General features: G+C 32.9%; 3 protein-coding genes across 8 annotated transcripts; all 3 read right to left on the bottom strand.

Annotated features, from left to right (window-relative positions):
• Positions 1-95: 95 nt before the first annotated feature.
• On the bottom strand, positions 96-7,979 carry LOC145760436 (atypical kinase COQ8A, mitochondrial-like). Of its 2 annotated transcripts, none has more exons than XM_082574325.1 (12): positions 7,680-7,979; positions 6,670-7,081; positions 6,180-6,245; positions 5,974-6,096; positions 5,419-5,504; positions 3,787-3,876; positions 3,554-3,686; positions 2,838-2,931; positions 2,268-2,409; positions 1,394-1,501; positions 867-1,019; positions 96-564 (listed from the first exon to the last, which is right to left on the bottom strand). In XM_082574325.1, the coding sequence occupies exons 1-12, from the start codon at positions 7,821-7,823 to the stop codon at positions 292-294; spliced, it is 1,824 nt and encodes a 607-aa protein (XP_082430451.1). In that variant the 5' UTR covers positions 7,824-7,979; the 3' UTR covers positions 96-291. The 2 variants fall into 2 exon arrangements, with proteins under 2 accessions (XP_082430451.1, XP_082430452.1); XM_082574326.1 differs by lacking the exon at positions 7,680-7,979 and adding an exon at positions 7,177-7,260.
• Positions 7,980-9,173: 1,194 nt separating this feature from the next.
• On the bottom strand, positions 9,174-12,070 carry LOC145760365 (lactadherin-like). Its single transcript, XM_082574232.1, has 4 exons — positions 11,605-12,070; positions 10,773-10,910; positions 10,507-10,679; positions 9,174-9,948 (listed from the first exon to the last, which is right to left on the bottom strand). The coding sequence occupies exons 1-4, from the start codon at positions 12,068-12,070 to the stop codon at positions 9,811-9,813; spliced, it is 915 nt and encodes a 304-aa protein (XP_082430358.1). The 3' UTR covers positions 9,174-9,810.
• A 97-nt stretch (positions 12,071-12,167) lies between these two features.
• Positions 12,168-25,667, bottom strand: LOC145760439 (atypical kinase COQ8B, mitochondrial-like). 5 transcript variants are annotated; one of them, XM_082574332.1, is made up of 15 exons: positions 25,457-25,563; positions 21,997-22,104; positions 19,419-19,819; positions 18,943-19,354; positions 18,459-18,524; positions 18,253-18,375; positions 17,869-17,954; positions 17,547-17,636; positions 17,314-17,446; positions 16,891-16,984; positions 16,323-16,464; positions 15,450-15,557; positions 14,281-14,369; positions 14,047-14,113; positions 12,168-13,917 (listed from the first exon to the last, which is right to left on the bottom strand). In XM_082574332.1, the coding sequence occupies exons 4-13, from the start codon at positions 19,334-19,336 to the stop codon at positions 14,364-14,366; spliced, it is 1,242 nt and encodes a 413-aa protein (XP_082430458.1). In that variant the 5' UTR covers positions 19,337-19,354; positions 19,419-19,819; positions 21,997-22,104; positions 25,457-25,563; the 3' UTR covers positions 12,168-13,917; positions 14,047-14,113; positions 14,281-14,363. The 5 variants fall into 5 exon arrangements, with proteins under 5 accessions (XP_082430458.1, XP_082430460.1, XP_082430456.1 ...); XM_082574334.1 differs by having other exon boundaries at positions 19,463-19,819; XM_082574330.1 differs by lacking the exons at positions 19,419-19,819; positions 21,997-22,104 and having other exon boundaries at positions 12,168-13,297; positions 13,787-13,917; positions 25,457-25,667.
• Positions 25,668-27,679: the final 2,012 nt, after the last annotated feature.

The raw sequence follows: 27,679 nt of genomic DNA, 5'->3' as shown, positions 1-27,679 counted from the left end.
CTCAGTAGGAGTTCATACCAAATTCAAAATATTTTTTAACACTTTACTAACCACTAAATAATAAACTTATTTTTTTAACACATAAGATATAATAGGCAGTTTTATATATTTAAATAAGACGATCAAAGATCAAACATACTACTAAAAATTAGGAAAATATTTCAAAATTATAACCTACAGTGCCTCAATGTTGAAATAAGATAACATAAGAAAAAGTAAAGATATTTACCACAAGCATTTTATACCAAAAAAAACAAAGCTTTTCAAAGTAAAAATAAACAGCAACGAAATTTATTTCTTCCAGTAATTAGCATAAACTTCATCAAATAAACCCTTGCATGCAAACTTTGCTTTTAGTTTGGTGGCGATTAAGAAAGCACCGGATAACTTCCGATGTAAAGAATAACTTTCTTCTGGTGGGGGGGTCAAACGATGTTTCAGGAAAGTTGGAACCAGGTTTACGATTCGATGTGAAATATTCTGCTCGGAAAAATCAAAAACTTTGTCGGTTTTAAACGGCTCGCCCAGAATCATGATGGCATTAACATGTGCCTCTTGCATCACCTAGTGATAACAAAATTAGATTTAACCATGATGAACTTAGAGTTTAAGATTAAGTCCGACAGCGTGATGTAGGGGCAGAATACTTGGCTTCACTACATGAGGTCTTCAGTTTGATTCCCACTGCTCTTATGCTGTTGCACCCTTAAGTAAGGCGCTATTATTAGTATAAACTTCTGCTAGGCTAACACTTAATCAGCAGCTTGATTATTGAGCATATGGTCATAACTATAACTTGTTACAATTAAACAATATTAGGTAAAGTTCAAAGTTATTTTGTGTTTGTTTTAAACTTATGTCAACACCTTTGTTTCATATCCGGTTAGAAATCCAAGTTTATTGGAGCAATCCAAAACCTTCTCTCTATCGCCATCTGCTGCACCTTTCACCACTTCGATGTAATCGTCGATGAAATTTTTAGAATATTCCCGACTTGCCCCAAAATCAAGCAACCACAACTACAAATAAAATATTGTTTAGCATACAACAGATTTATTTTGTGTTTCAAAATATACATAGAGTTTCGATGACCCAGTCGCGACCCAATTTCGATTTGACTTTGCCAGTTTGGGATATTACAGATTATAATTGCCCGATAATTAAGCTTCTGATTAAGTGCTGGCTCAGCATGAGTTTCTATCGTTTATAGTGCTTTACTCAAGGTATCTACAGCATGAGAGCAGTAAGAATTGAACCTCTGACCTTATGTAAAAAAGTGTTTAAACCACTACACAATGCTGCTGGTTAAATTATGATATTAGTTACGGTGTTCTTTATAATTACCAGCAATGGTGTTTATTTTATCTAAAAAGAAATGTTAATCTTTAAGAACCTTTTGTTGGTTTTGGTTGTAGAGAAAATTGGCCCAATTTGGATCGGTTTGCATGCATTTCAACTCAAAGATCTCTTTTAAAACCAACCTTAACACTGCAGCAGAGATCTTTAAAAATAAGGAAAATATTGAAACACACAACAAATAGGTAAACACAATAACATACAGCATCTTATAATACATTTAAAATCCATAACCACTATAACTATAACAATTGTTACCACCATTACAGAGCAATATAGGTCAGTTTTAATCTAAGTTAATATTGGTAATAGTTGTTATAGATTATATGGTTTTAGAGTTAGGGCAAGTAAGGTAATAGTTTTAAGTTAATAGTAGAATTAATTGTCATAATAAAAGCAGGAATCAGGTTAATATAATTTTTTCATATTTATTTATCATGTGAAAAGAACGACTTAATGGCCTAAACATAAAGTAACATCAGTTACCCTGACCCAGTCTTGAGTTGACTTTGCCAGTTTGGGATATTATAAATTATAATTGCCCGATAATTAAGCTGCTGATTAAGTGCTAGCTCAGCAGGAGTTAATACCATTTATAGCGCATTACTCAAGGGCGCTACAGCATGAGAGCAGTGGGGATTGAACCCAGGACATCATGTTGTAAAGCCAAGTGTTCTGACCACTACACCATGCTGCCAATTACAATCTCTATCCTTTCATAATGGGTTAGCACATGGGGTCCTGAGTTTAAGCCCCACAGCTTCCAATTTAGTGTGATTTCAGACCCTGCTTAGTCCAAAACCAATCAGCAGTTTAATAATCACATAATGTAAGTTAATCACATATCACAGTTTCATCATAAAAGTTTAGGTTTAGACTATGCAGTCAATAAATAAATTAAAGTCACTCACATAATCTCTCTCATCTTGGTCGAGTGTTGTTAGTTGATCTATACTCAACCCACTAACTAACTGAGTGGTTAACACCCTTTTTCCACTTAATTGAGGGATAATTTGTGGAACTCCGTATATTTCCTCGTCTTTTAAAGCATCTCTAGTATAAGAATATGGAAGGTTTATTATTTCAAGTTAAAACTGCTTTAACTAATTTAACAAAAATTCTAAAGAAGGTGAAATTAGTTATTGTTGACATGTTGTAGTGGTTAGAAAACCTGGCTTTACTACACGAGGCCTGGGGTTTAATCCCCACTGCTTTCATGCTGTATCGCCCTTACGTTAGGCGGTATAAACAGTATAAACTCCTGCTAAGCCAACACTTAATTAGCAGCTTAATTATCGAACAATTGCAATCTATTATATCGTAAACTGGCAAAGGCAACTTAAGACTGGGTCAGGGTAACTAATGTTACTCTATGTTTAGGTTGTGAAATCAACCTTCCCACATCAAGGATAAATAAATATAAAAAAGTCAACTTGGGATTTAATTCCAAAACATAATTTTCTGCAGTAATTGAAGAGAACCTGAACTTGTTTAAATATTTGGCTTCCCTGATGTAATCACATTCCCATGCTAGCTCCTTCCTTGCCACATCTATAAACTTCTCCATATACATTTCTGTGTATTCATAAAAACAAATAATCAGGTTACCTTATAACTAATATTTTAAATATTAACCACAATATTTTAAAGTAGATTATTTTAAGAATTTATCGTAGAAAACTTTTGTATTTTACGGTCCTAAGTTTTTTCCGAGAACCAAGAAGTACAAGAGAAAATTAGCAAGAACCATAAAGTACAAGAGAGAAATAGATAGGGCCGTAAAGTACAAGAGAGAATTAGATAGGACCGTGAAGTACAAGAGAGAATTAGCAAGAACCATAAAGTACAAGAGAGAAATAGATAGGGCCGTAAAGTACAAGAGAGAATTAGATAGGACCGTGAAGTACAAGAGAGAATTAGCAAGGACCATAAAGTACAAGAGAGAATTAGATAGGACCGTGAAGTACAAGAGAGAATTAGATAGGACCATAAAGTACAACAGAGAATTAGCAAGAACCATAAAGTACAAGAGAGAAATAGATAGGGCCGTAAAGTACGAGAGAGAATTAGCAAGGACCATAAAGTACAAGGGAGAATTAGCAAGAACCATAAAGTACAAGAGAGAATTAGATAATTTATTTTTAACACATGTTAATTTAACAACGATTCAATTTTAATCTTTAAAAATACAACTCACGCTTCGGAAAAATGTCCCAGAATTTGAGCAGCGTTACCAAATTATTAATGTCGCTGTCGATACTGTTGGCAACACCGGGATACTGGATCTTTATCGCCACCTCCTGGCCATTATGCAGCACTGCTCGATGAACCTTAAAATAAAAGTTATCCTCAATATAACAGGGTTATAAATTTTAAATTTTGAGTAATTTTTTTTTTAATTTAAATTATTTAAAATATTTGAAGAACAACCTGACCAATAGAAGCTGCAGCAAATGGTTTGTCGTCAAATTCTAGAACCAAGTTCCTCCACTTCTCCCCAAACTCTTCCACCAAGACTTTCTTTAACAAAAATAATATCGGTTGGAATTTTAGAAATTGTGTTTTTAACATTCCTGAGTTTAACTGAGAGCTTGAGATCCTGGGTTTAATTCCAACCTCAGGTAAAAACCAGGTTAAGCTAAAGATCCTGGGTTTAATTCCAACCTCAGGTAAAAACCAGGTTAAGCTAAAGATCCTGGGTTTAATTTCAACCTCTGGTTAAAACCAGGTTAAGCTAAAGATCCTGGGTTTAATTCCAATCTCTGGTAAAAACCAGGTTAAGCTAAAGATCCTGGGTTTAATTCCAATCTCTGGTAAAAACCAGGTTAAGCTAAAGATCCTGGGTTTAATTCCAACCTCAGGTAAAAACCAGGCTAAGTTTAAGATCCTGGGTTTAATTCCAACCTCAGGTAAAAACCAGGTTAAGCTAAAGATCCTGGGTTTAATTCCAACCTCGGGTAAAAACCAGGTTAAGCTAAAGATCATGGGTTTGATTCCAACCTCAGGTAAAAACCAGGTTAAGCTAAAGATCCTGGGTTTAATTCCAACCTCGGGTAAAAACCAGGTTAAGCTAAAGATCCTGGGTTTGATTCCAACCTCAGGTAAAAACCAGGTTAAGCTAAAGATCCTGGGTTTAATTCCAACCTCAGGTAAAAACCAGGTTAAGCTAAAGATCCTGGGTTTAATTCCAACCTCAGGTAAAAACCAGGTTAAGCTAAAGATCCTGGGTTTAATTCCAATCTCAGGTAAAAACCAAAGCTAAGTTTAAGAACCTGGGTTTGATTCCAATCTCAGGTAAAAACCAGGTTAAGCTAAAGATCCTGGGTTTAATTCCAACCTCATGTAAAAACCAGGTTAAGCTAAAGATCCTGGGTTTAATTCCAACCTCAGGTAAAAACCAGGTTAAGCTAAAGATCCTGGGTTTAATTCCAACCTCGGGTAAAAACCAGGTTAAGCTAAAGATCCTGGGTTTAATTCCAACCTCAGGTAAAAACCAAGTTAAGCTAAAGATCCTGGGTTTAATTCCAACCTCAGGTAAAAACCAGGTTAAGCTAAAGATCCTGGGTTTAATTCCAACCTCGGGTAAAAACCAGGTTAAGCTAAAGATCCTGGATTTAATTCCAACCTCGGGTAAAAACCAGGTTAAGCTAAAGATCCTGGGTTTGAATCCAACCTCGGGTAAAAACCAGGTTAAGCTAAAGATCCTGGGTTTAATTCCAACCTCGGGTAAAAACCAGGTTAAGCTAAAGATCCTGGGTTTGATTCCAACCTCGGGTAAAAACCAGGTTAAGCTAAAGATCCTGGGTTTGATTCCAACCTCAGGTAAAAACCAGGTTAAGCTAAAGATTCTGGGTTTAATTCCAACCTCGGGTAAAAACCAGGTTAAGCTAAAGATCCTGGGTTTGATTCCAACCTCGGGTAAAAACCAGGTTAAGCTAAAGATCCTGGGTTTAATTCCAACCTCAGGTAAAAACCAGGTTAAGTTTAAGATACTGGGTTTGATTTTTGTTTTTTAACAATAGTTGACAATCAGACAATCAAGTTGCTGATAAGGAAAATCACCTTCATTTGATAAGCTGGCATAAAATCTGCGCTCTGTCGAACCCTTTCAAATATTTTCAACAACTCAGGATCCACCACCGAGTCATCTTAAAACAAATATTAACAAAACTCATTTTTAATTTACAGTGATCACATTTCACTACAAATACCTGGGTAAAAATTACATCTTAACAACAACTAAATCAGTTTTAATATATAATTTTATCCTCGATGTGAGAAGGTCGACTTCACAACTTAAACACGGAGTAACAGTTGTCACCCTGACCCAGTGTTGAGTTGCCTGTGGCAGTTTGGGATATTATTGATTATAATTGTCTGATAATTAATCTGCTGATTAAGTGTTGGCTCAGCAGGTGTTTATACCGTTAATAGCACATTACTCAAGGGTGCTACAGCATAAAAGCAGTGGGGATCGAACCCAGGACCTCATGTAGTGAGGTCAAGTTTATCACTACACCATGCTGCCAGTAAACACCAACCAAATGTTGTAATAACCAAGAAATAAATACTCAACACATAATAGTTTCAACCTCTTCACTCTACATTTAATCTTACCTTGAATACTGAGCATTTGGCCCAACTTTAAAGCAGCTCCCCTTACTCTACATAAAGTGTCGACCACTCGAGCTAAGTTGGCTTCACTCAGGAATTTGTTCGATGACACAGAGTCTTTACTATCTATAAAATATTATTAACAATATCGTTGCAAAAATAATATTATTTTTAATATAAACATTAAGTTAAAATATCAAAAATCTTACCAGCAAAACCCAAAGACTTTTTTGCCATATCTGCAACAGTTCCAACAGCTAACTCAGCAGCTAAACCTACATAAACATCAGTTAGTTAAACATTAGAGCAAATGGGGCAGTAAAAGCAGTCTCTGTAAAGGATCGTAACTAGTCGACAGCGTGGTATAGTGGTAAGAACACTTGCTACATCACACATGGGGTCATGGATTCAATCCCCACTGACCTCATGCTGTAGCGCTCTTATGTAAGACGCTATAAACAGTATAAACTCCTGCTGAGCCAACACTTAATTAGCAGTATAATTATCGGCCAATTATAGTCTCTAATATCCCAAACAGCCACAGGTAACTCGAGACTGGGTCGAAGTAACTGATGTTAGTCTATGTTTAAGTCGCGCATTCGACTTTCTCACATCGAGGATAAAGATATATACAAAAAAAACTAACAAGTGACCCAAAAAATTGACATTTTACTAAAATAAAAAAACTTTCCAAAATACCTCCAAAAGTTGCAATCCTCCTAATCCTGGATGCAGGGACTTTTCTCTCTTTAGATTGATCATTTAATCTCATATATTCATCTTTCTTCTCCGTGATTTGAGAGGTTTTCCGTGTCCTTTGTACTTTGGCTAACATCGCAAGATCATCGGCTGTGATTGAGTTAAAATGCGATGATGTCAAGAAAGTTCTGATGTTGGGTTTTGAAACTTTAAAGTTGGGTGATTGTAGAGTGTTGTACGTTCGTTTCGGTTGTGTTAGGCTGATTGGATTGTTAGGGTGATTAAAATGTGATTTCGATTCTGATATTTTCTCGTTTTCGTTATTATCGTCGATGTTAAAATCTGTTGCTGAATATTGGTCGGGGTTTAAATCAAAATCTTCAATGTCAGCCATTCCTTTAACTCCACAAACCTTTAAAACAAATTAATTTTTTTATATTCGTTTATCCATGATGTGGAAAGGTTGACTTTACAACCTGAACATAAAGTAACATCAGTTACCCTAACCCAGTCTCCAGTTGTTGTCTTAGCAGAGGTTTATACCTTTTATAGCTCCTTGTTCAAAGGCGCTACAGCTTGAGAGTAGTAAAGATCAAACACAGGACTTCATGTAGCGAAGCCAAGTGTCTTAACCACTACACTACGCTGGTTAAACAGAGCACAGTCAAACCAATCTGCAAAGTAGGGCAGTTTTCGACAAGATCTCCTGCGTGAAAAAAATGCACATGCACATTTGCGCGTGCACATTTTTTTTGCACATTTTTTAAAAATGCTCGTGCATATTTTTTTTTTAAAAATGCGCGTGCACATTTTTTTAAGAAACCAGGCGTGCAAAACTCTAACTTCAAGGGTGCAATTTTATTAATGAAAAAAATCTCGTGCGTGCACGCTGCCCTACTTTCCAGACTAGCAGTCAGACAGTCCGACAGTAGCTAAGTTTATCAAATTATAACTTTAAAAGACCTTAAATTTAAAGTCAACCTAACATCGAGTTTACTTAACATTTTCACCTGCGAGCATTTGTCCATAACAGGAGCCAAGACACTGCTCGTTTGAACAAAATGAGTGACGTCATAACAACTTGTTTTCAGCGTTGATCGTAGAACTTTAGACACAGCTTGGCTCATCCAAACTAAATCGCTAATTCTTTGCATTATTTAATTATTTGAACCACTTTGTAATAGATTAATTCCAACCAGTAACAAAATAATAAATAAAACAAATTTTTGACAATTTTTTCACAACGTGATGCAAAAGGTTATTCCCCCGATCGAGGATAAACGATACATTTTATTAAAATTTTTAATACTTTCGACTTGTACCAAATAAAATCTAATTTTAAAAAAGTATAACCAACTAGCTATTCGCTACATTTATTTTATAACAAACAAGCCAAACTCAACATACAACAAGCGCTAGGCATCTTCTTAAAAATCTAGTGAGAAAATGACGGCCAAAAGCCTAAGCTTTACAACCAACTAAGTCCAAGCTATATCACTAACTAGCTTCACTTAGTCTATAACAAACAAAACTAACTTAACACACAGCTAAGGCAAGACATTTACCAAAAAACTTAGCAAGCGACCTAACTACTAAGACTAAAGCGCAACACATCTACCAAAAAACTTAGCAAGCGACCTAACTACAAGACTGAAGCGCAAGACATCTACCAAAAAATCTAGCAAACGACCTAACTACTAAGACTGAAGCGCAAGACATCTACCAAAAAACCTAGCAAGCGACCTAACTACTAAGACTGAAGCGCAAGACATCAACCAAAAACCTAGCAAGCAACCTAACTACTAAGACTTAAGCGAAAGAAATGTACCAAAAAACCTAGCAAGCGACCTAACTACTAAGACTAAAGCGCAAGACATCTACCAAAAAACCTAGCAAGCAACCCAACTACTAAGACTAAAGCGCAAGACATCTACCACAAAACCTAGGAAGTGACCTAACTACTAAGACTGAAGCGCAAGACATCTACCGAAAAACCTAGCAAGCGACCTAACTACTAAGACTAAAGCGCAAGACATCTACCGAAAAACCTAGCAAGCAACCTAACCACTAAGATTGAAGCGCAAGACATCTACCAAAAAACCTAGCAAGCGACCTAACTACTAAATAAACCTAGCAAGCGACCTAACTACTAAGACTTAAGCGAAAGAAATGTACCAAAAAACCTAGCAAGCGACCTAACTACTAAGACTAAAGCGCAAGACATCTACCAAAAAACCTAGCAAGCAACCCAACTACTAAGACTAAAGCGCAAGACATCTACCACAAAACCTAGGAAGTGACCTAACTACTAAGACTGAAGCGCAAGACATCTACCGAAAAACCTAGCAAGCGACCTAACTACTAAGACTAAAGCGCAAGACATCTACCGAAAAACCTAGCAAGCAACCTAACCACTAAGATTGAAGCGCAAGACATCTACCAAAAAACCTAGCAAGCGACCTAACTACTAAATAAACCTAGCAAGCGACCTAACTACTAAGACTGAAGCGCAAGACATCTACCAAAAAACATAGCAAGCGACCTAACTACTAAGACTGAAGCGCAAGACATCTACCGAAAAACCTAGGAAGCAACCTAACTACCAAGACTGAAGCGCAAGACATCTACCACAAAACTTAGCAATCAAACTAACTACTAAAACTAAGGCAAAACTCCGAATACTAAAACTGTGCCATAATTCAAGGGGAAAACAGTTGCTGCCATAGCGTAGGTGATCCGATATTCAAAAAAGCGAACAGTCGATCAAAGCTATCGGCCTAAAGGCACTACAAGCTGATCAGACGCGCTTATAAAACCAATGAATATCCACGTACGGAGAAGTGCTTGGCCTCTTACATATTGTTTATTCACACATTCAATAAACCCAACTACTACAACCATAATAGTTCTAATTTCTTTTATTAACTTTGTTAACTTTTTGTTAAGTTTGTTTGTACCATTCACTAAAATTTACAGAATTTTATTGATAGATTTAATTAAAATCACACAAAATATTTATTGTTAATTAAAATTCTAAAAGTATTAAATAGTTTATAAGTTTAAATAATTAATTAGATAGTCAAATATTGGTAATTAACAAATAAGAATTCAAATTATTTGGCAAATGAAAATATGTGATTACTAGCAAGATAAAAGCTCCATGCGAAGAATGGGAAAACTATACCAGGTTTGTGGATACAATCGAACATAGCGAGCACTTATAGGTTGAGGAAAGTTGTTCAACTTGTGACCATTTCTATCTTCGTTACCAACAAATACCTTTATAAAGAGTTAGGTTTAATATACTAGATTTGATTTTATAACCATCAAAATATTGAATGATATCGGTGTATAAAGGCCTGTTCACACGACAGGTCTCACGTTACGTTATAGGGAAACTTAAAACAGTGAGGTATATAGTCGTCAAATATAATAATAAACTCAATGATATTAAAGTAACTTTTACTTAAAATATTAATCACTAAAATTTAACTTTTAAACTTTATTGATGTCGCGTTGTTCATCGCTTTTCATTTAACTTAACGTTAAAAACGCCGAATAATAAAATTAAGGAATTATCTATGACATCACAAAACGATTAGAATAGTGATTGTTTAAACAATGCTTTGTATAACTTGGTTATTGTCATCTAGCTTGTAAACAACAAACACCGCTTAAAAGTTTTAGAAAATATCAATAAAACATTTTTAATAAAATAATTTTTTAAATCAATTTACACAAATAAGAAAATAATTATTGCAATAATTGGTAGAAATAAAAAACAAATTTGGGATAAGTTTTTTTTTTATTACATTTTCTTTTCAAAATTAAGCTTACCAGATCATTTCCATTATTTTGGATGAACCGCATATCTGATGTACTGGACCCATACGATATCTTAAAGCTTGTGACCCAACCAGATAAAAAAAAGGTACTTCTTCCTTGTGTCACAACTCCTGTCACTCCAGTTGATCTCTTGAGGTCAATTTGGATCCATTCCCCAACCCTGGCTATTAATTAAAACAATGTTAATGTTTATTTTTCACTAATTACAAAAGCTGTGAAACTTTATTATAAGATAGCAAATAATTCCAACAACTCACATTGATTAGGTAACCAACCCCTGGTATAAGCATCCAACCTTGCTGTATGTGGTAAGTAGCTGCTGCTATAATAAGAACTAGCTGTGATGTCACTATCCCGTATTCTCCCATCTTTTAACCCCAGTCCACATGCACCAACTAAAAGTATTTTAAATCAAAATTTTTTTTAGACTCTTAATAAAAAAAAATTAACCAAATAATTTATTGTGCCAGTATTTATTTATTTAAAAAAAACACATGATTTTTTTGACCTTCAAATAACTTCTAATGTAAAAAGGTTAAGTTTCTAAGAAGGTTGAAGGTCAAGTTTTAAAGTAAAAAGGGTCAAGTTGGGTTATGTTTTTTAATAACATGCAAATGTTGTTTATTTAAACTATTAGTTATGATTTTTGTTATTAAGTTTCACAAAGTAAAAACTGCAAAAATTTAAAATATATATTTCAAAATATCTAGTATTCTGTAGCTGTGATTTCCTAAGTTTTTATAAATTAAAAAACTTGAAGTCTATTTTTTACCATTTTAGCATGGTTGTTAACAAATCAGTATATTACAGGTAATTAACATTTTAATCAGCATTCAACATTAATTTGAAACTGATTGTTTATGTTATATAAAATGGAGATTAGTGGACAATATAGATAACGTTTAGTGGATCTAATATCTTTGAAATAAATATTAATTTAAATAAACACTAAAATAATACAATAAAGACTTTAAAAATACCACTGTAGTGGGTATACTAGTTGATATAAAAAAAATGTTAATAACTTCAAAAAAGTTAATTTCTAAAGTTAATTATTTTTAAATAGTTTTATTTTAGTAACTAAGATACCTTTTAATTGAGGGAGTATTTTTTCCATCTCCGACACAACCTCCCCATCACAAGAACACTCTCCAGTAGCCCCAACTGACCCCTTCGGACCTATGGGGCCAATCTTACCCACCAAACCTTGCTTACCCCTCACTCCAGGACCTCCAATTGCCCCAGCTTCACCCTTGGGACCTATGGGGCCAATTAAACCCCTTCCTTGCTCACCTTTTGGGCCAGGCCCTCCCATTGACCCAATTTCACCCTTGGGACCTATGGGGCCAATCTTACCCCTCAACCCTTGCCTACCCCTCACACCAGGACCCCCAATTGCCCCAATTTCACCCTTGGAACCTATGGGGCCAATCTTACCCCTCAACCCTTGCTCACCTTTGAGGCCAGGACCCCCAATTTTACCCCTTAAACCTTGCTGACCCTTCTCACCAGCCGGCCCAAGCTTGCCCGGTCTCCCCTGCTCTGCTGACCTCATAAAAGTGGGGTCGTTGGGGGGCACGGTTAAACAAACTTTTTTTTTCACAGATGCAGCTAAGCAGAACCAGAAGCACAAAATCAAAACAATTTTTAAACTCATTTTAACAACAATCAAGTAAGTTTTATTTCTTACTACAAATTATATAACAGTAAATTTAAGTTTATTTAAGATTAAGTTTTATTTACCAATTATTGCAATTTTAAATTTTTGTTTAAGTTATTAACTTGAATCACTTGTAGTTTACAGTCCTTACCAAACACTCTTGTACAAAGGGGTTCAAATGAAGGGGTTTAGATAAAGGGGTTTAAATAAAGGGGTTAGATGTATGGGGTTCAGTTGCCAGGGGTTTAAATAAAGGGGTTCAAATGAAGAGGTTCTGATGTAAGAAGTTTAAGTAAAGGGGAACAAATGAAAGGGTTTAAATAAGAGAGATTAAATAAAGGAGTTTAAATGTAAGGGGTTCAAAAGGGGGTTTAAATGAAGGAGTTTAAATAAAGGGGTTTAAATAAAGGGGTTTAAATGAAGAGGTTTAGATGTCAGGGATTTAGATGTAAGGGATTCAAAAAGGGGTTTAAATAAAGGGGTTCAAATGAAGGGGTTTAGATGTCAGGGATTTAGATGTAAGGGGTTTAAATAAAGGGGTTTAAATAAGTGGGTTCTAATGTAAGGGGTTCAAATGAAAGGGTTTAAATAAGAGAGATTAAATAAAGGAGTTTCAGATGTAAGAGGTTTAAATAAAGGAGTTTAAATGTAAGGGGTTCAAAAGGGGGTTTAAATGAAAGAGTTTAAATAAAGGGGTTTAAATAAAGGGGTTTAGATGTCAGGGATTTAGATGTAAGGGATTCAAAAAGGGGTTTAAATAAAGGGGTTCAAATGAAGGGGTTTAGATGTAAGGGGTTCAAATAAAGGGGTTTAAATAAAGGGGTTAAGTTTGAAGGAGTTCAGATGTAATGGGTTCAAATGTCTGGCCACCTAAAGAAATATACAAAAAAGTGTTCTTTTATTCCCAGAAAATAAGCCTAAATAAATGCTAATTCTCCTTTGTACTCCAAGGTGCTAATTCTTCTTTGTACTCTAAGGTGCTAATTCTCCCTTGTACTTCATTCCATAAATACAAGTGATCCATAAACTTTAATGTCTTATATATAATGAAAAGTATTTTATATCTCTTAACCACTCTGGCCTAGTAATCAATATGCCATTCCAGCCCTACAGCATTTGCTTCTAAATGTAAAAACAATTAGAAAAAGGCAATCTGAAAATATGAAGGAATTTGTCAAACTTAAATTACAGCTAACTTGATTTTTGTGTTTTTGTTTATTATAGTAAATGCCCCTAGGTCATATTCACTTAAATTGTGATTTAATCTTTTACTTTGTTCAATATTTTCACTGCAAAAATCAATTTCTTGTACAAATTTAATCGGTTTTACCAAAGAAAACCAACAAACAAAATTCTGTAAATTTTAAGTTAAGTTTATCAACAAACTTTTAACAATCAAAAAAAAATCATAAAAATACAAATTTTCAAGATTTAAATAAAACAAAATGTTGCAAATATAATTATTGGTATAAACAACCCAACATAAATCCAACTCAAGTTCCACATAACAAACAAACCACATAAAAATTGATTTTATTTAAATTATGTTTTAGCTAAAATCAATCAACAAATTATTTATCCAAAATTATAATTAACAATAACAACATCTACCTTATAAGGAATTAAAAGCCCAGTGTTGCCGTGAAAACTTGTATTTGTTGCATCCTTCCATATGTTTCACATGATCGCACACAACAACGTCGATAGCAACATCACTGACATCACCACTAGATAGTGCAAACCTAACAACCAATATATTAAGATAGTATCACCAATTAAATAAAGAACCATGTTAAGATGGTCTTTTATATAAAAGTAAAGCAAACAAAAAAATCAAACCAAAGTTCACCCACAAATATAAATCTACTGACCCTTAATTTTGGGGCTTCATAGTGGGGTAAATAGAAGAATTCCACGATGGGACCTTTCTAATAATGTCTAAACATAAAATAAAATTTTACCAATAATATGATCCTCTAACGTAACCTAGTGGTGGAGGGTAAAAACTTCATACTAAAGATATCTTAAAATTTTTAAAATTATTAGAATTTAAATTAAAATTAAACTTACAAGAACAAATATTTTTTAAACAGTAACCCACTAACCTAATAAGCATTAAAAATCTCACCAGCAAAACCCAAAGACTTTTTTGCCATATCTGTAACAGTTCCAACAGCTAACTCAGCAGCTAAACCTACATAAACATCAGTTGATTAAACATTAGAGCAAATGGGGCACTAAAAGCAGTCTTTGTTAAATATAATAACTGGCTAGCAATAAAACTAGTTTTTAACAATAAAACTAGTGAAGCAAATGGGGCATTAAAAGCAGTCTTTGTAAAGGAACTGGCTAGCAGCTTGGTGTAGTAGTAAGAACACTTGTGGTGTAGTGGTAAAGAAAAGAAATTTTTCGGGCAGTGCACTAATTATGACGTCACATACATTGAGTTTTGTATCTATGTTTTGTAAAAATAAGAACCGCTTGTGTTGCGAGATGTTTCGTGTATTGCGACCAAACATGAAAATTTGCAAGTATCACGTTTATTATTTAACAATCAGTTGATTGTCTGCTAATACAATGCGTGTATTGTGAGCAAAGTTGATTGTATATTGAATGTATAACATAAAAATTTCCCTTAACTTTTAAAATCTATTTATAACCCTCATGAGTCAGTTAATGAAATCTATTTTAGCATCCATGGTTCTTGGTATAAAGGAAGTTGGATTTTTTTAGATAACTTTACGAAAACAAGTTTAAAAAAAAACGAATTGCAACAGTTTTTTTTAAATCAAAAATAAATAAAAAAGTATTTTTATATATTGAGTTTATTTTAAAACCTATTCTTTACAAGAAATAATTAATTTTTTCAATTTCATTAATTAAACATTATGCAAAACTATATCAAGTTGTTTAATTAAATTCAACTCTTAAACGGCGCGTTATCCAATTTTAAACGCAATATAGCACCAAGCTATGTTTTGTCGCTATGAAAGGGTTTCATTATTTTATTATCTATGTGTCGTTCTTTTCATATTGTATTACCGATTTAATAAAGGCCGGCATAACACCCTAAACCTAATGTATTTTACACTACATGAGGCAATGGGTTTAATCCCAACTGCTTTCATGCTGTAGCGCCCTAGAGTAAGGTGCTATAAACGGCGTAAACACTTGCTGAGCCAGCACTCAAATTATGATATTAGTTATTGTGTTCTTTATAATTACCAGCAATGGTGTTTATTTTATCTAAAAAGAAAAGTTAATTTTTAAGAACCTTTTGTTGGTTTTGGTTGTAGAGAAAATTGGCCCAATTTGGATCGGTTTGCATGCATTTGAACTCAAAGATCTCTTTTAAAACCAACCTTAACACTGCAGCAGAGATCTTTAAAAATAAGGAAAATATTGAAACACACAACAAATAGTTAAACACATTAACATACAACATCTTATACTACATTTAAAATCCATAACCACTATAACTATAACAATTGTTACCACCATTACAGAGCAATATAGGTCAGTTTTAATCTAAGTTAATATTGGTAATAGTTGTTATAGATTATATAGTTTTAGAGTTAGGGCAAGTAAGGTAATAGTTTTAAGTTAATAGTAGAATTAATTGTCATACTTAAAAGCAAGAATTAGGTTAATATAATTTTTTTACATTTATTTATTCTTGATGTAGAAAGGTCGATTTCATGACTTAAACATAGAGTAACATCAGTTACCCTGACCCAGTCTCGAGTTGCTTTTAACAGTTTGGAATATTATAGATTATAATTGCCTATAGATAATCTGTTAATTAGGAATTGGCTTAACAGAAGTTTATATCGTTTATAGCACTTACTCAAGGCGCTACAGCATGAGAGCAGTGGGGATTAAACCCAGGACATCATGTTGTAAAGCCAAGTGTTCTGACCACTACACCATGCTGCCAATTACAATCTCAATCCTTTCATAATGGGTTAGCACATGGGGTCCTGAGTTTAAGCCCCACTGCTTCCAAGTTTGATTTCAGACCCTACTTTAGTCCAAAATTAATCAGCAGTTTAATAATCACATGATGTAAGTTAATTACATATCACAGTTTTATCATAAAAGTTTAGGTTTAGACTTTGCAGTCAATAAATAAATTAAAGTCACTCACATAATCTCTCTCATCTTGATCGAGTGTTGTTAGTTGATCTATACTCAACCCACTAACTAACTGAGTGGTTAACACCCTTTTTCCACTCAATTGAGGGATAATTTGTGGAACTCCGTATATTTCCTCGTCTTTTAAAGCATCTCTAGTATAAGAATATGGAAGGTTTATTATTTCAAGTTAAAACTGCTTTAACTAATTTAACAAAAATTCTAAAGAAGGTAAAATTAGTTATTGTTGACATGTTATAGTGGTTAGAAAACTTGGCTTTACTACATGAGGCCTGGGGTTCAATCCCCACTGCTTTCATGCTATATCGCCCTTACGTTAGGCGGTATAAACGGTATAAACTTCTGCTGAGCCAACACCTAATCAGCAGCTTAAATATCAGACAATTGCAATCTATTATATCGCAAACTGGCAAAGGCAACTTAAACTGGGTCAGGGTAACTGATGTTACTCTATGTTTAGGTTGTGAAGTCGACCTTTCCACATCGAGGATAAATAATATAAAAAAGTCAACTTGGGATTTAATTCCAAAACATAATTTTCTGCAGTAATTGAAGAGAACCTGAACTTGTTTAAATATTTGGCTTCCCTGATGTAATCACATTCCCATGCTAGCTCCTTCCTTGCCACATCTATAAACTTCTCCATATACATTTCTGTGTATTCATAAAAACAAATGATCAGGTTACCTTATAACTAATATTTTAAATATTAATCACAATATTTTAAAGTAGATTATTTTAAGAATTTATCGTAGAAAACTTTCGTATTTTACAGTCCTAAGTTTATTCCGAGAACCATAAAGTACAAGAGAGAATTAGCGACTAGCGAGGACCGTAAAGTACGAGAGAGAATTAACGAGGACCATAAAATACAAGAGAAAATTAGCAAGAACCATAAAGTACAAGAGAGAATTAGATAATTTATTTTTAACTCATGTTAATTTAACAACGATTCAATTTTAATCTTTAAAAATACAACTCACGCTTTGGAAAAATGTCCCAGAATTTGAGCAGCGTTACCAAATTATTAATGTCGCTGTCGATACTGTTGGCAACACCGGGATACTGGATCTTTATCGCCACCTCCTGGCCATTATGCAGCACTGCTCGATGAACCTTAAAATAAAAGTTATCCTCAATATAACAGGGTTATAAATTTTAAATTTTGAGTAATTTTTTTTTTAATTTAAATTATTTAAAATATTTGAAGAACAACCTGACCAATAGAAGCTGCAGCAAATGGTTTGTCGTCAAATTCTCGAACCAAGTTCCTCCACTTCTCCCCAAACTCTTCCACCAAGACTTTCTTCAACAAAAATAATATCGGTTGGAATTCTGGAAACTATGTTTTTAAACATTCCTCTGCTAAGTTAAAGCTGCTAAGTTATAACATTATCAAAAAAACTGGGAGCTAAAGATCCTGGGTTTGATTCCAATCTCAGGTAAAAACCAGGTTAAGTTTAAGAACCTGGGTTTGATTTTTAGTTTTTAACAATAGTTGACAATCCGACAATTAAGTTGCTGATAAGGAAAATCACCTTCATTTGATAAGCTGGCATAAAATCTGCGCTCTGTCGAACTCTTTCAAATATTTTCAACAATTCAGGATCCACCACCGAGTCATCTTAAAACAAATATTAATAAAAACTCATTTTTAATTTACAGTGATCACATTTCACTACAAATACCTGGGTAAAAATTACATCTGAACAACAACTAAATCAGTTTTATTATATAATTTTATCCTCGATGTGGGAAGGTCGAATTCACAACTTAAACACGGAGTAACAGTTGTCACCCCAACCCAGTCTTCCAGGTGACTTTGCCAGTTTGGATATTATTGATTATAATTCCCCGATAATTAATTAATACATACTCAACACATAATAGTTTCAACCTCTTCACTCTACATTTAACCTTACCTTGAATACTAAGCATTTGGCCCAACTTTAAAGCAGCTCCCCTTACTCTACATAAAGTGTTGACCACTCGAGCTAAGTTGGCTTCACTCAAGAATTTGTTGGATGACAAGGAGTCTTTACTATCTATAAAATATTATTAACAATATCGTTGCAAAAATAATATTATTTTTAATATAAACATTAAGTTAAAATATCAAAAATCTTACCAGCAAAACCCAACGACTTTTTTGCCATATCTGTAACAGTTCCAACAGCTAACTCAGCAGCTAAACCTACATAAACATCAGTTAATTAAACATTAGAGCAAATAGAGCAGTAAAAGCAGTCTTTGTAAAGGATCGTAACTGGTCGACAGCGTGGTATAGTGGTAAAAACACTTGCTACATAACACATGGGGTCGTGGATTCAATCCCCACTGACCTCATGCTTTAGCGCTCTTATGTAAGACGCTATAAACGGTATAAACTCCTGCTGAGCCAACACTTAATCAACAGCATAATTATCGGCCAATTATAATCTATAATATCCCAAACAGCCACAGACAACCAAAGACTGCGTCGAAGTAACTGATGTAACTCTATGTTAAAGTAACGCATTCGACTTTCTCACATCGAGGAAAAAGATATATACAAAAAACAAGTGACCCAAAAAATTAACATTTTACTAAAATAAAAAAACTTCCCAAAATACCTCCAAAAGTTGCAATCCTCCCAATCCTGGATGCGGGGACTTTTCTCTCCTTAGATTGATCATTTAATCTCATATATTCATCTTTCTTCTCGGTGGTTTGAGAGGTTTTCCGTGTTCTTTGTACTTTGGCCAACATCGCAAGATCATCGGCTGTGATTGAGTTAAAATGCGATGATGTCAAGAAAGTTCTGATGTTGGGTTTTGAAACTTTAAACTTGGGTGATTGTAGAGTGTTGTACGTTCGTTTCGGTTGTGTTAGGTTGATTGGATTGTCAGAGTGATTAAAATGTGATTTTGATTCTGATATTTTCTCGTTATCGTTATTATCGTCGATGTTAAAATCTGTTGCTGAATATTGGTCGGGGTTTAAATCAAAATCTTCAACGTCAGCCATTCCTTTAACTCCACAAACCTTTAAAACAATTTAATTTTTTTATATCCATTTATCCTTAATGTTAAAAGGTTAACTTTACAACCTGAACCCAGAGAATCCAGTTGTTGTCTTAGCAGAGGTTTATACCTTTTATAGCTCCTTGTTCAAAGGCGCTACAGCATGAGAGTAGTAGAGATCAAACACAAGACTTTATGTAGCGAAGCCAAGTGTCTTAACCACTACACTACGCTGGTTAAACAGAGCACAGTCAAACCAATCATATGTTAGCGTGTTTTAGGCGTCAGTACTGCACGTGCACATTTTTTTAAGTAACCAGGCGTGCAAAACTCCAATAGGGGTTGCGGGTTCGTTTGGCACATGTACCAGAAAATGTGCCAAAAAAAATGTGCCAAAAAATGGCACAAAAAATGTGCCAAACAAAATGTGCCAAGAAATGGCACATAAAAATGACACAAAAAATGTGCCAAGCTAGAATGTGCCAATCTGAAAAAATTTCACAAATTATGTGTCATTCTGCGAAATATGCTCGTAAATGTGCCAATCGATAGTAAAGGATTAAAAGTAATTTTAACGTTTTAGATTATCACTGGTGTTGTACAAACAGACAATCAATCCTGTGTAGGAAAGCGATTAGAATCTCCATCAATTCTAATGCTAAGGCTTATGTCTGTCTGATAGTCAGTTAGTCATTAGTGCATTGCAGACATGTTGTATGTTGATTATATGGTATAGTATGATAGTGTCTTGTCTCTTTATAACAATTACATGAAAATAGGTAAAATAAAGATTTTGCCCGAATTGCCAAAAAAATGTGAGCTAATTCTTATGCATGTGCCAATTTGCAAAATTGAGCTAGTTCTCAGTTATGTGCCAATAAGTTGTGGATTGTTAAAGGTAATGATATGTTTTAAGATAATGGTTCAAAATATGTGCCAATTCGTGAAATTGAGCTTATTTTTAATTAAGTGCCAATTTGCAAAATTTAGCTAGTTCTTAGTTATGTGCTAATATGTTGTGGATTGTTAAGGGTAATGATATGTTTTAAGATAATGGTATAAATTATATGCCAATTTGTAAAATTGAGCTTATTTTTAAAAATGTGCCAATTCATAAAATTGAGTTAATTCTTAAATATGTGCCAATTTGCAAAATTGAACTGATTCTTAATTATGTGCCAATAAGTTGAGGATTGTTAAGGGTAATGATATGTTTTAAGATAATGGTATAAATTATGTGCCAATTTGCAAAATTAAGCTTATTTTTAAAAATGTGCCAATTTGTAATTCTTAAATATGTGCCAATTTGCAAAATTGAACTGATTCAAAATTATGTGCCAATAAGTTGAGGATTGTTAAGGGTAATGATATGTTTTAAGATAATGGTATAAATTATGTGCCAATTTGCAAAATTAAGCTTATTTTTAAAAATGTGCCAATTCGTAATTCTTAAATATGTGCCAATTTGCAAAATTGAACTGATTCAAAATTATGTGCCAATAAGTTGAGGATTGTTAAGGGTAATGATATGTTTTAAGATAATGGTATAAATTATATGCCAATTTGTAAAATTAAGCTTATTTTTAAAAATGTGCCAATTCATAAAATTGAGCTAATTCTTAAATATGTGCCAATTTGCAAAATTGAACTGATTCTTAATTATGTGCCAATAAGTTGAGGATTGTTAAGGGTAATGATATGTTTTAAGATAATGGTATAAATTATGTGCCAATTTGCAAAATTAAGCTTATTTTTAAAAATGTGCCAATTCGTAATTCTTAAATATGTGCCAATTTGCAAAATTGAACTGATTCAAAATTATGTGCCAATAAGTTGAGGATTGTTAAGGGTAATGATATGTTTTAAGATAATGGTATAAATTATGTGCCAATTTGCAAAATTAAGCCTATTTTTAAAAATGTGCCAATTCGTAATTCTTAAATATGTGCCAATTTGCAAAATTGAACTGATTCAAAATTATGTGCCAATAAGTTGAGGATTGTTAAGGGTAATGATATGTTTTAAGATAATGGTATAAATTATGTGGCAATTTGCAAAATTAAGCTTATTTTTAAAAATGTGCCAATTCGAAATTCTTAATTATGTGCCAATTTGCAAAATTGAACTGATTCTTAATTATGTGCCAATAAGTTGAGGATTGTTAAGGGTAATGATATGTTTTAAGATAATGGTATAAATTATATGCCAATTTGTAAAATTGAGCTTATTTTTAAAAATGTGCCAATTCATAAAATTGAGCTAATTCTTAAATATGTGCCAATTTGCAAAATTGAACTGATTCTTAATTATGTGCCAATAAGTTGAGGATTGTTAAGGGTAATGATATGTTTTAAGATAGTAGTATAAATTATGTGCCAATTTGCAAAATTAAGCTAATTTTTCAAAATGTGCCAATTTGCAAAATTGAACTGATTCCTAATTTTTGCCAATAAGTTGTGGATTGTTAAGGATAATTATATGTTTTAAGTTAAAAGTATGAATTATGTGCCAATTTGCAAATCGAGCTTATTTTTAAAAATGTGCCAATTTGCAAAATTGAGCTAATTCTTCAAAATGTGCAAATTTGCAAAATTAAGCTATGTTTAAATAATGTTTAAAAATTAACTGTTTTTTATTTTTTTTCAGATTTTTTTAATAATATACTTTTTAAATGTTTTGATATAATCCAACAAGATGTGTGAATTGCCAGTGTGCCAATTTGGAAAATGTGTCAATTTGAAAAAAATGTACGATATGGGAAGATGGGAGAATCTGAAAAATTTTAAAATGTGTTAAAAAAATTATTTTGCAAATTTAATAAAAGGGCAATACTTGGAAAAAAATGTGTCAAATTATTATTAAATGTACAGGTCCAATAAAAAATGGTCGTTTTTAAATAAAGTTAAAATATATATGCTTTAATACATTCTTAAAGTATCATTATAAAACGTGTTAAAAATGATTTCTTGTTTTTTTTTAATATTTTAAAAATCAGTGATTAATGCATAAAGTTTAATTTGTTGTATGATATAAAAGCAATACAATAAAACCGCTGGTTAAAAATATTTTTTTAAGTTTTTAAATTTTAAGGATAATGTAAAGATTTTTCTAAATATAATAGTTTATATATCGTAAGTTTAACCATTAATCACGTTTAAAAAATATAAATTTTGGATAACATGATTTATCTATAGCGATACCAAAAAAGTTTAATTATAAACTTATTTTTGTTGTTATAATTAAAATACCTAGATTGTTTAAATTTAAGTAAATAAGTTTTAATAGTCCTATAATAAAACCTAGCCAAAAATTTGTTACAAAATAACTAGTTGATCATTTTAAATATTTTTATTAATCATTGCGGGGTGCATACATTGATTCACTGTAAATCATCACTTAAAAATCGCTAATAAAGAGATGTAATAAATAAAAAGAAACGCGACTAATATTTATATTCTATATGAATTTATTGCGTAATAACCTTTTTTTATGTTACATGACAGGCACTGTTAGAATTTTAGTACTAGACTGACTAAGTACTTGTAAAAAATATTTTTTAACGATTTTTTAATTAAGAAATAAATGTAGTTGAACTTTTTATTCTATTAAAAGGTCTTTGACAGACGGGAACGAACGTCATTGAAATTTTTAAAGTTCTAACCAACAAATACTGAATGGAATATTACAAAATATCAGTGGTCTGAATGAAAAATTTTGCATAGAATCAAATACAAATATTAAACGTTGCTGAAAGCATTAATATATCGTAAAATATAATGTGGGTTTTGTTTTATATATGTATACCCTTATATATTTATGATTTACGATTGTGGGTTTTTTATAATAAATTCCATATGCGTATTCGTTTTTGTTTTTTTTTCCAGAAATTTATGTACGCTTTTCCGAATAATTTAACATTCTAAAAAGCGAAATTTTTTACTAATTTTTTTGAGTTATTAAAAGATTTTAAAATTATAATTTACAAAAAACATACAAAAATCTAAAGAGGTGATATTTAGTGTCTAAACCACTACTAGTAATCTTTAATAAAATCACATTAAAAAACCTTTAATGCATATAAGTCTTAAACATCTCAAAACTGAGTTAGGGTAAACAGTGTTTCTCTATGTTCAGGTTGTGAAGGCAAACTTCTCCATACCAAAGATAAAAATTATAAAAAAAAAGAAATTTACCTTAAGTGAGCTGCAAAATATTTTAGATTCAAAAGGTTTTTCAGGAGATTTAATGTTTGGACCTTTAACAAGATTTAAATTCAGATTGTTTTTTTCACTTAAATAACTTTCAAAGTTGGAAAATGACTTCATTTCAATAAAAGGTGTCTAAAATATTTTTAAGTAGTTTATTAAGACTAGTCACTGGCATAAACTATAGTCGGCATTTTAGTTGTAAGCCCATTAATTAAACATACATAGATTGTCCATTAATTTTATTTTATATAGATGTTTTTATTATCTCTATTGTTCGTATTTTTTTTTTTACTTCTTATCGTTTTTATAAAGAAAAAATTTTATTTGGTTTGCTGGGCGCAAAAACTCATAAATAGTTGGGGTTTAAAGTAAGGTTCAAAATTAGTTTTTTGCCCATTATTTAATATTTAATTTGTTTATTGTGTGCTTTGTTGTATATGATTTTGTATTGCATGATTTGTTCCATTTTTAATTTATATTAAAAGTCACTAATAGAGTAGATTTAATTATTTAACAAGACAGTTTAATACATATATCTAGTAACTGCACCTTTTAAAAAATACTATTAGTACCATATACCCAACAAAACATAATATGTTTTAAGGTTACTTATAAACGCAATAACAAATGCATTTTCATATCAAAGCAAATGTGGTTATTAATACAGATTACTAGAAAACAAATGAGTTATATACATATTTAAACGTATTGCAGTAAAAATACTACGTTTTACCTATACTACATTTTTTTTATTTGTGTTTGGAGTTTCTGCCACCAATAAACACTGTAATAACAAAATATTTAAGAAAAATTATACGATTTAAATATTTAATTTTGATTTTTGCGTTTGTATAAATATCTATCAATAGAAAATACTTAATATAAAGCTTTTTAGTTTGTTGCAAGATCACGTCGTGGATTTTAATAATAAAAGCAACTTTCTGTAAACTAAAAATAAAAAATCAAGTTGTAATTTGCAGTGATAATTTAATTTTGAGGTAAGTTTTTTTTAATTTACAAACGTCTCCGACCTTTCTACAAAAATCACATTGTTTTTTAAATAAAATATTTAAAAGTGCAACTTTTTAAAGTCTTTGTGATTTAATTATGGCATAAAAATATTTATTTTTATTTTATTTTTAAAAACACTTTTACCTTGATATATATGTATTTATAATCGCATTAGATTTTAAACACTAACATCAATTTATTAAAATAAATAATAATAAAAAAATTAAAACAAATAAATAAATAAAATGGCGTGACACTATATAAATTACATTACATGTAATGTAATATCTATAGTAACACTGGCAATATGAGGTAACGCTATAAACGGTATAAACTCATGCTGCCAACACACAACCAGCATCTTATTATTATCGGGCAATTACAACCTATAATATTCCACACTGGCAAATTTAACTCGAGACCTTGTCGGGGTTACTGATGTTACTCTATGTTTAGGTCTTTAAGCTTTCTTTCTCACATCAAGAAAAAATAAATGTAAAAAAAAATATTATTTGGCAACCTTGGCACATTTTTTTTATGTGCCAATTTTTGGCACATAAAATGTGCCATTTCAATTGGCACATTTTTTGTGCCAATATTTTGTGCCATTTTTTGGCACATTTTATTTGGCACATTTTTTGTGCCAATATTATGTGCCATTTTTTGGCACATTTTGTTTGGCACATTTTTTGGCACATGTGCCAAACGAACCCGCAAGCCCGTCTCCAAAACTCTAACTTCAAGCGTGCATTTTTATTAATGAAAAAAATCTCGTGCGTGCACGCTGCCCTACTTTCCAGACTAGCAGTCAGACAGTCCAAAAGTAGTTAAGTTTATTAAATTAAAACTTTAAAAGACCTTAAATTTAAAGCCAACCTAACATCGAGTTTATTTAACATTTTCACCTGCGAGCATTTGTCCATAACAGGAGCCAAGACACTGCTCGTTTGAACAAAATGAGTGACGTCATAACAACTTGTTTTCAGTGTTGATCGTAGAACTTTAGACACAGCTTGGCCCATCCAAACCAAATCGCTAATTCTTTGCATTATTTAGATATTTGAACCACTTTGTAATAGATTAATTCCAACCAGTAACAAAATAATAAGTAAAACAAATTTTTTCGCAACGTGATGCAAAAGGTTATTCCCCCGATCGAGGATAAACTAAACATTTTATTAAAACTTTTAATACTTTCGACTTGTACCAAATAAAATCTAATTTTAAAAAAGTATAACCAACTAACTATTCGCTACATTTATTCTATAACAAACAAGCTAAACTCAACATACAACAAGCGCTAGACATCTACCTAAAAACCTAGTGAGAAAATGACGGGCAAAAGCCTAAGCTTTACAACCAACTAGGTCTAAGTTATATTACTAACTAGCTTCACTTAAGTCTATAACAAACAAAACTAACTTAACACACAGCTAAGGCAACACATTTACCAAAAAACCTAGCAAGCGACCTAACTACTAAGACTGAAGCGCAAGACATCTACCAAACAACTTAGCAAGCGACCTAACTACAAGATTGAAGCGCAAGACATCTACCAAAAAATCTAGCAAACGACCTAACTACTAAGACTGAAGCGCAAGACATCTACCAAAAAACCTAGCAAGCGACCTAACTACTAAGACTGAAGCGCAAGACATCAACCAAAAACCTAGCAAGCAACCTAACTACTAAGACTAAAGCGAAAGAAATGTACCAAAAAACCTAGCAAGCGACCTAACTACTAAGACTAAAGCGCAAGACATCTACCAAAAAACCTAGCAAGCAACCCAACTACTAAGACTAAAGCGCAAGACATCTACCACAAAACCTAGGAAGTGACCTAACTACTAAGACTAAAGCGCAAGACATCTACCGAAAAACCTAGCAAGCGACCTAACTACTAAGACTAAAGCGCAAGACATCTACCGAAAAACCTAGCAAGCAACCTAACCACTAAGATTGAAGCGCAAGACATCTACCAAAAAACCTAGCAAGCGACCTAACTACTAAATAAACCTAGCAAGCGACCTAACTACTAAGACTGAAGCGCAAGACATCTACCACAAAACCTAGCAAGCAACCTAACTACTAAGATTAAAGCGCAAGACATCTACCAAACAACCTAGCAAGCACCCTAACTACTAAGACTGAAGCGCAAGACATCTACCACAAAACCTAGCAAGCGACCTAACCACTAAGATTGAAGCGCAAGACATCTACCACAAAACCTAGCAAGCGACCTAACTACCAAGACTGAAGCGCAAGACATCTACCAAACAACCTAGCAAGCACCCTAACTACTAAGACTGAAGCGCAAGACATCAACCGAGAAACCTAGCAAGCGACCTAACTACTAGGACTGAAGCGCAACCATCTACCACAAAACCTAGGAAGCAACCTAACCACTAAGATTAAAGCGCAAGACATCAACCAAACAACTTAGCAAGCGACCCAACCACTAAGACTGAAGCGCAAGACATCTACCAAAAAAACTAGAAAGCGACCCAACTACTAAGACTGAAACGCAAGACATCCACCAAAAAACCTAGCAAGCAACCTAACCACTAATACTGAAGCTCAAGACATCTACCAATCAACCTAGCAAGCGACCTAACTACTAAGACTGAAGAGCGAAACATCTACCACAAAACTTAGCAAGCAACCAACTACTAAGATTGAAGCGCAAGACATCTACCAAACAACCTAGCAAGCGACCTAACTACTAAGACTGAAGCGCAAGACATCTACCACAAAACCTAGAAAGCACCCTGTCCCTAACTACTAAGACTGAAGCACAAGACATCAACCAATAAACCTAGCAAGCAACCTAACCACTAATACTGAAGCGCAAGACATCTACCAAACAACCTAGAAAGCGACCCAACTACTAAGACTGAAGCGCAAGACATCTACCAAAAAACCTAGCAAGCGACCTAACTACTAAGACTGAAGCGCAAGACATCTACCGAAAAACCTAGGAAGCAACCTAACTACCAAGACTGAAGCGCAAGACATCTACCACAAAACTTAGCAATCAAACTAACTACTAAAACTAAGGCAAAACTCCGAGTACTAAAACTATGCCATAATTCAAGGGGAAAACAGTTGCTGCCATAGCGTAGGTAACC

The sequence above is a fragment of the Corella eumyota genome, chromosome 7 (genome assembly GCF_963082875.1).
Source record: "Corella eumyota chromosome 7, kaCorEumy4.1, whole genome shotgun sequence".
NCBI lineage: Eukaryota > Metazoa > Chordata > Ascidiacea > Phlebobranchia > Corellidae > Corella > Corella eumyota.
Note: the sequence above shows the minus strand (reverse complement) of the source record. Positions and strands in the feature narration are given on the sequence as shown.

What these genes read in the sequence shown, in the direction of transcription:
- LOC145760436 (XM_082574325.1), bottom strand. Translation starts at nt 7,823, where the DNA reads ATGCAAAGAATTAGCGATTTAGTTTGGATGAGCCAAGCTGTGTCTAAA. An exon ending in TGCCAGCTTATCAAATGAAG is followed by an intron (nt 3,877 to 5,418) that starts GTGATTTTCCTT and finishes TTTTTGTTAAAG; the next exon opens with AAAGTCTTGGTGGAAGAGTT. An exon ending in CTGGGACATTTTTCCGAAGC is followed by an intron (nt 2,932 to 3,553) that starts GTGAGTTGTATT and finishes ATGAATACACAG; the next exon opens with AAATGTATATGGAGAAGTTT.
- LOC145760365 (XM_082574232.1), bottom strand. Translation starts at nt 12,070, where the DNA reads ATGAGGTCAGCAGAGCAGGGGAGACCGGGCAAGCTTGGGCCGGCTGGT. An exon ending in AATACTCCCTCAATTAAAAG is followed by an intron (nt 10,911 to 11,604) that starts GTATCTTAGTTA and finishes AAATACTTTTAG; the next exon opens with TTGGTGCATGTGGACTGGGG. An exon ending in AAAATAATGGAAATGATCTG is followed by an intron (nt 9,949 to 10,506) that starts GTAAGCTTAATT and finishes CTCTTTATAAAG; the next exon opens with GTATTTGTTGGTAACGAAGA.
- LOC145760439 (XM_082574329.1), bottom strand. Translation starts at nt 25,600, where the DNA reads ATGCAAAGAATTAGCGATTTGGTTTGGATGGGCCAAGCTGTGTCTAAA. An exon ending in CTGCAGCTTCTATTGGTCAG is followed by an intron (nt 17,447 to 17,546) that starts GTTGTTCTTCAA and finishes TTTTATTTTAAG; the next exon opens with GTTCATCGAGCAGTGCTGCA. An exon ending in ATCAAGATGAGAGAGATTAT is followed by an intron (nt 15,558 to 16,322) that starts GTGAGTGACTTT and finishes TTATTTTTAAAG; the next exon opens with ATCTCTGCTGCAGTGTTAAG.